Source organism: Tupaia chinensis, unplaced genomic scaffold, assembly GCF_000334495.1.
Source record: "Tupaia chinensis unplaced genomic scaffold, TupChi_1.0 Scaffold000273_1, whole genome shotgun sequence".
Classification (NCBI taxonomy): Eukaryota; Metazoa; Chordata; class Mammalia; order Scandentia; family Tupaiidae; genus Tupaia; species Tupaia belangeri.
In genome coordinates this window covers 1578717-1589031 of record NW_006159755.1, presented here as the reverse complement: position 1 = coordinate 1589031, position 10315 = coordinate 1578717, and the positions used below count along the sequence as shown (strand labels likewise).

General features: G+C 42.7%; 1 protein-coding gene across 1 annotated transcript in view; it reads left to right on the top strand.

The window, feature by feature from the left end:
• Positions 1-10315, top strand: part of SF1 (splicing factor 1) — a gene marked incomplete in the record, with an annotated part of 19084 nt that overhangs the window by 249 nt on the left and 8520 nt on the right. The window contains 11 exon segments of the mRNA XM_027772415.1: positions 1-59; positions 2690-2765; positions 6115-6267; positions 6462-6551; positions 6904-7087; positions 7180-7295; positions 8310-8417; positions 9043-9223; positions 9477-9750; positions 10075-10129; positions 10243-10296. Of these exon segments, the coding sequence (XP_027628216.1) occupies positions 1-59; positions 2690-2765; positions 6115-6267; positions 6462-6551; positions 6904-7087; positions 7180-7295; positions 8310-8417; positions 9043-9223; positions 9477-9750; positions 10075-10129; positions 10243-10296 (1350 nt within the window).

The following is a 10315-nucleotide window of genomic DNA, read 5'->3' as shown; positions in this document are numbered from 1 at the left end:
AGGAATGCCTACAGTTATCCCCCCTGGACTTACTCGGGAACAAGAAAGAGCTTACATAGGTAAATACACGTTCTGTATCCAAATAACACTTTCATATTGTTGCTTTACTCTTAGTGATATTTCTTTCTGTTGAAAAGTTTGAGATTTTAGTTTTCTTTTGAGAACAGTTATGACTTTTGGCATAACCCGTTAGTTTTTGCTCAGTGAGTCCTGCATTCGCAGCTCCTTGTTTTGGTCTGTTCCATAATAGTGGTGTTCTCCATGAGTGTCAGAAGGGTAGGGGGCCCCACTTAGGAGTGAGAGTAGTCCCCAGTCCAGCAGCCCCCTCTTCAGCTGCTGTTCCCCTGCCAGTTGATGAGGTGAGTGTCGTCTGCCTGTTTTGGACAGGCCCCAGTGGAGAACACTGCAGGTATTGTAAATTGAGTACCTTTTTCACAGCATGGCCTTTCACCATAATTTCATATTCCTCCTTTCCCTTAAAATTGGTTTTTTACTTTTTATAGGTACTTTCTGAAAGGAAAAAAATTCATTTTTAACAAAAAGTGGTTCTGAAAGTGTGTTTAACAGTTCACTCCTTTTTATCATTTTGTCGAAGTTAACCTTCAGCATGTTTTCTGGTTGGTCTCTGGAGAGCTGTCTTAAAATGAAGGCTCTTGTATCTACTACTAAAGAACTCTGCTGGGAAAGGGGTACTGCTGGGGGTATGGAAGGAGGTAGTAGGATAAAAAGATCTTTGGGAAATTTCAAGAATTAAGACTGTCCACAGTGGAATTGAAATTAACCTCGAAATTACTTTTTTTTTAATGCAAGGTTTATCTTTATATACTTGTATAGCTGTCTCAAAAAAGTTCACTTGATAAACGTTTCCTACTAACCAAATAAATACCCCTTTGGAGGAAATTAGGGCAAGGATCTCCAAGGCCTATCAGGCTGTGGCCTTCACAAGCAAAAGGCTTCAAGACAGGCATGTTATACTTGAGGATCTTAATTTCCTGGTTTTTTAGTTTGATGGGAATTTTGAAGTGTTGGAATTTTCTATCTCCTTTTCACAGTACTACTAATATTTCTTTTTCCTCACTGTTTCTGTCTCCTCCCACTCCCTTAATAGACCAATCTGAGGGTCTTTACAATCTTGTGAAAAATCCCTAGTGGAATGAGATCCCATGAACACAAGCAGATCTTAAAAATGGGGAAAACATACTCATTCCTTAATAACACCATTTATCGTTTTGTGGAGGGCTGGTTAATGCACTGAGTTCCAAGGGCTGTTTATAGCTGTAGCCAAAGTATGTAGGCTCAAAACACAGTCTGGTGTAGGTCTTTGCTCCTTAAAAGATAGTGACCCTTTTGATTCAGTCTTTACCAGCTGTTTACTCAAATCAGACCCCACAGTCTAGTTAGGAGGTCTGCCTACTCCCATGAAGATGACTTTCACCTGAGGTGTTTGTGCTTAATATTCAACTGCATAATCAGAGCTTTTTCTGGCATAAAGGAGCTTGGGGAACCATGTGTCTTACTCGTTTTCTGTCTCCCACAGTACATAGTACCTTGTCCAGAATACCCCCAATCTTTTGATATTAATTGCTTTTTATTTCTTCAAGGTTTCAGTGTTGGGGGTATGGTGTAGCTCTGGGTTTTTTTTTTTTTTTTTTTTTTTAAATTATGGGGTGTTTTGGGTCACACATGCATTAATCCTATCTTGGAGTCAACTCAGCTTTAACCCAAGTAGTAAGACTTAACCTTAAAAGGTCTGTTCAGAAATCTCAGGTGCCACAAAGGTAAGAAACACTGAAGAATGCCTATGTGGCTCTGTAGTTCCCATTATCGGAAAAATCAGTCACGTAACATTTACCTCAAGTCACTGACAACTTTTGTGGAACCCTGACATCTCTTTTTCATGTGTAGCCTTGTTGGTTAAGGCCTGTGAACCACATTATGTTCTCTTTGACCCACATTTTTTATCCTCTGCACACCTATTCCACACATTCATAGCAACTCTGAAATAGATTCCCTGTGGTTACTGATTTACTAAGATGGACGGTTTGTCATTTAACATTTGAACAAATGCTGCAGGTATTGGGAGACCCTTACTAGTATGGGTCAGGTTGTATAGAAAATTTATATATAAGGTGTTCAATTGATTATTAAATATTTTGTTTAAGGAATTTTAAGCTTGGTACTAATGAAAATGATCTTTGTTTATCTGGTATTTTTCCTTGTCCCATGTTAATTTGGTTTCATTTTGGGCTGTGTTTAACATTTTAAAAAGAAAAATAAACTCAAGTCTTGCCCGCAACTAATTTGGTGAGAACTAGGTATTGGTGACATGGTTTTGGTTCTGGGTGCCAATTGTAAGAACGCTTTGGTGGGGGGAGAGAGGTGAAATACCTCCTGATAATTACTTTGATGTTAGCCTTAGTGAACAGTCTTTATTGCTAACCCCTCTTCCAACAAACTGTTTGCTTCCTTAAGTGATAACCATTTTGAAGTGAAAAATACCTACCTGTAGATATAAATGGACTCCTGCCAATAGGTGGTTGGGGGTTTTTGCCTCAAAGTGTTCACTGATCAGTCGTCCCTTTCAAAGTCTCCGAGTTCTTCATGCTTGTTTTTGAGATTTGAGATGTTTTTTGGTAACATTGTCTTTTTTCCATCCTTTTTTTTTCTTTCCTAACCTGGTTTCTTCCAGTGCAACTGCAGATAGAAGACCTGACTCGTAAACTGCGCACAGGAGACCTGGGCATCCCCCCTAACCCTGAGGACAGGTTGGGAAACAGTTTTAACCAGCTGACAGTAACGCTTTTACCTTTTTCTCGATATGTTTTACTGGTGGCAACATATTGTGTCAGTTCAATAAAATTCTAGTAAGACGACTTGGTACTCCGACCTTCTGGGCACTAGGGTGTATTTAGCAATATGTATGAACAGTCAAGAATTAGAAAATTCGAATGAAACCTAATTATTAGAATAAAAAGTTACAGAAAAATGGACAACTGGTTTCCAATTGGTAAGCATGTAGATTTTAACCTGATTTACCCACCCCTAGGGACAGTGAGGTGGCCCGCTAATCTGCCTTTTTAGTATCTGCTTTGGCCGAAAGCCCAGGGGATAGAGTTTTTCTCACAGGTACATGGTACAGGGATTGAGTATTTTTGAGCATCACTGACTTTGAGCAGGCCAGAACCTGGTCATCTCATTGCTACAGTCTTCTTGCTCATGGTTTTGGGGTGGTTTTAAAAATCAGATGAGATTTATAACCAACTTCCTTCACTGCCAGTTAATTTTCAGCCTTGGCCATTGCCTGGGGGTGTTGGGAGGGGTCAGAATACTCTTCACCTCTTTTGGGAAGGCAAGCAACCAACCCTAAATTGCCCCCTTTTTTTTTTTTTACCTTTCCCTTTTTAAAGGGATTGTGGGCCTTAAACAGCTGTGGTCATGCCATTTCATTGTACAGTTTTCCTTGTCTCTTAAGACAAAAAGTGAGGGAAATAAACTTTTTAAACTGGTATTTATCATCTGATTGATCTTTGAATAGCTAAAATCTGGTCTTTTGAAAGAAGGGCAGGCAGTGAGCCTCTCAATGAAATTTCTTAATGCATGCTGTATAGTTGAAAAGACTGCTTTGAAAAGTAATGTTTCTGGCTTTCGTTACTCCATTAATAGTTTGTTAAATCCAGGAAGATGATTTAATGACTTTACAAGTCCCTTACACGTCTTTCTGCTACCCATTGCCAGGAAACAAATTAGCGTCTTTATTTCTCCATGTTGATTCTTTAATTTTATTTATATTTGCTATAATTTTACCTGTAGATTTTGGTTTGAGGGTTATGTTGTATTTTATATTTCTTTTTAATTTTGAGGATTTTTCAAAAAAAAAAATTGTAAGTTTGTAGACCACAACCGTTTAGTGCCTTTTTTGGCCTTTTTCCCTTTAATAACATGTGTACAGGTTACCAGGCAATTCCTCCAAAGGTTGAATTTTTAACAAACCTTCTTTGCTTCCTGAAAAACTAGGATTAGAATTTAGTTGATCTAGCTGGTGCCTATTCAAGATGAAGAAGTCGGGCCAGTCTAACTCTAGAATACTAGCTTTTGCCTTTTACGTCCACAATTTGGGAAGAAATTAAACTGCTGTGAGGTCTTTAAATGGCCAATTTGGTTCTGGTAAACTTGGTTTGGTGATTAGCCAGGAATGTTTACTTTCAGATAGCCGTGGGGTGGGAATTAGAACTGTCAAGCATGTTAGAAATAAAACCAGCTCTGGCAGGGTTCTTCCTCCTTTGTACTCAGTTTTGAAAGAGGCCCTGATGCCTGATTGGTTTTGCTTCTGAGCCCAGGTTGGAGGGAAATGCATGAGTTTCTTAATAAGATTATTTCTTAAGGTGTATCTCAAAATTAAGCCACTTTATGCTATTTTGATGTTGCTTTAACTTGATCATTTAAAAAGTGTTTTGTAATTTTTATAGACTTAAATGTGTAAGATGATAGTCTAATAAGCTGGGGTATGTTTGCTTTTGTTCACTATTACTGGATTGTGCTAACAGTTGATACAAATGCTAGAAACGGAGGTGTCATTTAGCCGTCATTAGCCATGAACAAACCTGACCTTTTATTCCATCGTGTGTGTAACGTGGTGTGACATGGTTCCCTTCAGGCTGAAGACAGTGGGAGCAGCCGAGCTCAGCCCTTGCTCTCCAACTAGACAAGGTTCTCTCAACTAAACTGAGGGTGTAGGAGTCTGGACTACTTTCAGAATGTTTTTTATTAACCTCATCCACATGGTCTCTTCCCTTCTTGCAGCTGCTACTAAATTTTCATTCAGAATATCAAGCCATGGTCCTTTTTGTAATCTTAACCCAGAATTCTAGGAGTGTAACTTCTCTTTTTTTATTACCGCAAAATCCAGCTGTGGTAAACTGACCATTTTATCATTACTATTTTTTTTTTTTTACTTGTAGCAACAGCATTTTACTCCTTAAAAATGAGAGAGAGAAAAATCTGCTTTCTGGACTTGTAAACTCTGGTGGAGAATCAAAGGTTTTCCCCTTGCTGTTTGCAGGTTCAGACCTTATGCACGTATTTGACTAAATCTGCATTTGCAGCCTCCAAAGCTGCTTTAGCATTTTAACGGTTCTCTCTACCCAGACTCCCTAACCTCGAACAGCCAGAAAACAGGTTGTCTCCTGGGCCTTGGACACAGCCAGCCAGGCCATTGAAGGAAACTTCTTTTTTTTTTTTTCCCCAAAAACCAGCCGTGGTAAACTGACCATTTTATCATTACTATTTTTTTTTTTTTTACTTGTAGCAACAGCATTTTACTCCTTAAAAATGAGAGAGAGAAAAATCTGCTTTCTGGACTTGTAAACTCTGGTGGAGAATCAAAGGTTTTCCCCTTGCTGTTTGCAGGTTCAGACCTTATGCACGTATTTGACTAAATCTGCATTTGCAGCCTCCAAAGCTGCTTTAGCATTTTAACGGTTCTCTCTACCCAGACTCCCTAACCTCGAACAGCCAGAAAACAGGTTGTCTCCTGGGCCTTGGACACAGCCAGCCAGGCCATTGAAGGAAAAGCAGAGACGAAGCCTTGAACCATCTCTCTCCATTGTGGGGGCCAAGTAGCTGCAGTAGCCTTGAGTCCCAGTTGCATTGGGTTAAAGAGCTCACATTTACCATGTGTTAGGGGTACAGATGCTCTTCCTCCGAAAGTTAACATTTTACCTGAACTTGGGATTTCTGTGGTTCTTAGAGTTGTGATACTGTATTTTTTTTAAAAAATAAAGTCACATTTGGCAAAAAGGCTCCAGAGGATGATATTGTCCTTGCCACTTATAGTCCAAAGATTTTCCCCCAGAGGGCAGGCTTTTTTTTTTTATCCCCCTCATCACTTTTAGAAGCAAAACAATTTTTTTTCTTTCTCGCACAACCTCAGTGCCCCTGATGCTAAGCCAGCTTCCATTTCCCCATTCCACACGATCTCGAATAGCACACGTTATGGTCGGTTCCTCCGAAGAGTGTTGTGTTAGGGTCTGAGAGGCAGAGGGGCTGGGGAAGACTTGTAGTCCATGTGGGAATGAGAGAATGAGCAGGACAGTAATGGCAGTCTGTTTCCCACAGGTCCCCTTCCCCTGAACCCATCTATAATAGTGAGGGGAAGAGGCTTAACACCCGAGAGTTCCGTACCCGCAAAAAGCTGGAAGAGGAGCGGCACAACCTCATCACTGAGATGGTTGCACTCAACCCTGATTTTAAGCCACCTGCAGATTACAAGTAAGCAGAGGAGCTAGCTCCTTGTGTGAATTACTGGGACAATTTTATTGCCATCTTATTGCCCTGGGTCATTCATAATTAGCATGTGGAGTCAGTGGTTAGTACTAGAAATAGAAAGCCTGTTGGTTATCTGTGTCATCTCCCAGGAGTGCATGGAGTTGGTGACCATCTTTTTTTTTCTTCTTCTTCTATAGACCCCCAGCAACACGTGTGAGTGATAAAGTAATGATTCCACAAGATGAGTATCCAGAGATCAACTTTGTGGGGCTGCTCATTGGGCCTAGGTAAGTAATTACTACCTATGGGCTATAGAATTCCTTAGAACCTGTGAAATGTATCTGTTTGTGCCCGATTGATGCTGTTGCTTTACCTTCCTGTTTCTGACAGGATATTGACTTTGACCGAATTATGCTTCTCTGTGGAAAAATCTGTTTCAACCCCCTATTTTACTGCAGGGAATCAAATCTCCAGGGATGCTGTGGCTGACCATAATTCGGAAATCATTGCTTCCTTGGCGGGAAATTCTAACTTTGCTCTTAGAATTTCTCACCAATGTTTACTCACCTCAACCTCTCTCTTCTCTGGTGTATAAACTTATGTGTCAGGAATAAATGGAGTATTTTCTACCTTTGATAGAGGGAACACCCTGAAGAACATCGAGAAAGAGTGCAACGCCAAGATTATGATTCGGGGGAAAGGGTCTGTGAAAGAAGGGAAGGTTGGACGCAAAGATGGCCAGATGTTGCCAGGAGAAGATGAGCCACTTCATGCCTTGGTCACTGCCAATACGATGGAGAATGTTAAAAAGGCAGTAGAACAGGTGAGTGCTGAGTCCAGAGAGTAAGCTTCTTGGCCAGAAATCTAGGTGGTGAATCCAAGCCCTTAGATAACTGTCCATTGCATCTTTACTAGATCCGAAACATCCTGAAGCAAGGTATTGAGACCCCTGAGGACCAGAATGACCTACGGAAAATGCAGCTTCGAGAGTTGGCTCGCTTGAATGGCACCCTTCGGGAAGATGACAACAGGTATGTGATCAGTGTAGAAGAGAGTAGGAGGAGACCTAAATTGCCTGTAGAAGTAGAGAGGTTGTCCATAGCCCTTAAATTGCCCTTTTTAAATATATATATATATATATATATTGTGTGTGTGTGTGTGTGTGTGTGTGCTCATTCATTTTATTTTAATTTGACCAGAGAAAGATATACATACACAAGAGAGAGAGAAAGCAAGCCACCAGATTTAGGACTTGAACCTTGGTTGGCTATGTGGAAGTATCCCGTGCCTTAACTATCCATGCAACTTGCTGGTCCCACCTGTTTTTTGTCTGATTTTAAAGATTTTTTGCTATAGGGCGTGTGCACTTGCCAGAGAGACATTGAGAAATCATCCCCCAGGGGGATGGCCACACTGCTATTCCTTCTTCATTTTCACCTTGGGCACGCACACACTCATGCACACTTGCCCGGTATGAGTTTTAAGTCATTGTGTCCTAGACTTTTTTTTTTTTTTTTTGAGAGATTTTCACTGTAGGGCGCGTGCGCTCGCCAGAGAGAGACATAGAGACAGAAAGCAAGAAATCACCCCCCAGGGGGGATGGTCACGCCGCAATCCCTTCTCCTCCATTCTCCTCTCGGGATCCTGGGCATGCACCCACACGCGCCCGGCGTGAGTTTTAAGCCACCGGGTCCGGGACATGAACCGCGGTCAACTACATGGGAGTCCAGCGACATAGCCATTATGCTAACTGCTGGTTCCCTGTGTCCTAGACTCCACCTGTGGTCTACTGTGTGGGAGTCCAGCAATGTAACCATTCTGCCATCTGCTGGTCCTGATGAGTTGTCTTTTTATTTTATTTTTTAAGAATTATTTTAATTTTATTTATTTTTCCTAATTTGACCAGAGAGAGACATAGAGAAAGTGAGAAGGCAAGTCACCAGATCAGGGACTCTATAACCTTCGTCAGCCATGTGGGAGTGTCCAGCACCTTAACCACCATGCCACCTGCTGGCCCTTTGAGTTGACTTGTTATTCATCAACAGGATCTTGAGACCATGGCAGAGCTCAGAGACCCGCAGCATCACCAACACTACAGTGTGTACCAAGTGTGGAGGGGCTGGCCACATTGCTTCAGATTGCAAATTCCAAAGGTAAGAGGTGTGGCTAGGCATTTGTTTCTGGGTAGCCCATGGTGTACAGGACAGCTCTTTATAGCATATTGATCGGTGGTGGTTAATGTTTTCAACCTGAGAAGAGCATCTTTTCTGAACATCTTTTATAATGGTGTGATTAAAGGTCTGAAATGATTAGAAACAGCCTATATAGAGTACTTATTTTTTCATCCAGAGCCTAAGAAACCTGGAATTTTGGGTATAATTGCTTTTACTGGGTTTTTATGGTAAATTCATTACTGTTCTGCTTGATCCCGGAAGAGTAAGCGGTTCTATAGATTTTTGTCCAGTAAACCAACACTTGATCAGTTAGTTTTCTACCTTGGTGGCAGATAGGTAAAACTTTGTTAAAGTTTTTTGCTCTGGTCTTGCATAGGTTTTTCTCCCCTCAAATTGGACATGGAGAATTAAGAGAACTTGTGCTTTTGTGGTTGATAAAGTTTTGGTGCTCATGGTCTCCTCTCTAAGCCTAGGGTCTCTGTTGTGTCCAATAAGGAGTGAAAAAGACTTGATCTGGTGATGGAGTTCTTCAGACTTGTTTATTTCTTAGGATGAGCTTTCCTCTTTAATGAGTGTTTTCACCCTTTATTTCACCCCACTTCAGGCCTGGTGACCCCCAGTCAGCTCAAGACAAAGCACGGATGGATAAAGAATATTTGTCCCTTATGGCTGAACTGGGTGAAGCACCTGTCCCAGCATCTGTGGGCTCTACCTCTGGGCCTGCCACCACACCCCTGGCCAGTGCACCTCGGCCTGCTGCTCCCGCCAACAACCCACCACCGCCGGTGAGCCTCAGGGAGTGACTTTTTTGGTCTGGTTTCTCATTCTCCTTGACAGAGACTGGGAGCTATGACCAAGCATTTTGGGTGGAACAGATTGATGGACATGGCTGGCAACACTGTTCTTCTTGGATATCAGGCCAGTTGGGGGATCTCTTGCTTTGGAAAGATCTATCCTTATGTTCTGGTCCTGCTGGAAGAACAGTGTTGCCACCAGGGGGAGCTGGAAGGAACAGTGACTGGAAATACTCTCACGTAGTCTCTCATGTCCACCACCCAGAGCCGCCCACCCTGGATGAATTCTGGTCCTTCAGAGAATCGGCCTTACCATGGCATGCACGGAGGCGGTCCTGGTGGGCCTGGAGGTGGCCCTCACAGCTTCCCACACCCATTACCCAGCCTGACAGGTGGGCATGGTGGACATCCCATGCAGCACAACCCTAATGGACCCCCACCCCCATGGATGCAGCCACCACCACCTCCGATGAACCAGGGCCCCCACCCGCCTGGGCACCATGGCCCTCCTCCAATGGGTAAGTAAGTGTCAGACCAGAAACCTTGGGGCTTTGGGGTAAGCAGGGTTTTACATCAAGCTGGTAGCTCTCGAAGTGGCTAGGTACACTGAGGCCACCTGCCTTGCTAAGGCTCAAGGTACAAAAGGAACAACACTCCATTCTGGTTCAGGGAATGATTTCTCTGTAGGGTAGACACAGACCCACTTAATAGGCATTATTAAACTGCTTCTGTAAGGACAATGATTTAGCCATATAGTTTAGGAAGCTCTTGGGTGGGAGTGTGTGTTCTGGCCAGTTCAAATGTCCTGCTAAGTCCCTGCTCTTTCCTTCCATCAAGATCAGTACCTGGGAAGTACGCCTGTGGGCTCTGGGGTCTATCGCCTGCATCAAGGAAAAGGTAATGGATATCTGATTACTTTACATTTACCGTAGACCTGGGTGGGTATGGGGGCTCTTTACTCAAGTCCCCATCCTTCCCTGAGGCCTCACCCATGTGCCTGTCTACTGCAGGTATGATGCCGCCGCCGCCTATGGGCATGATGCCGCCGCCGCCGGCGCCACACCGTGGGCAACCACCGCCCCC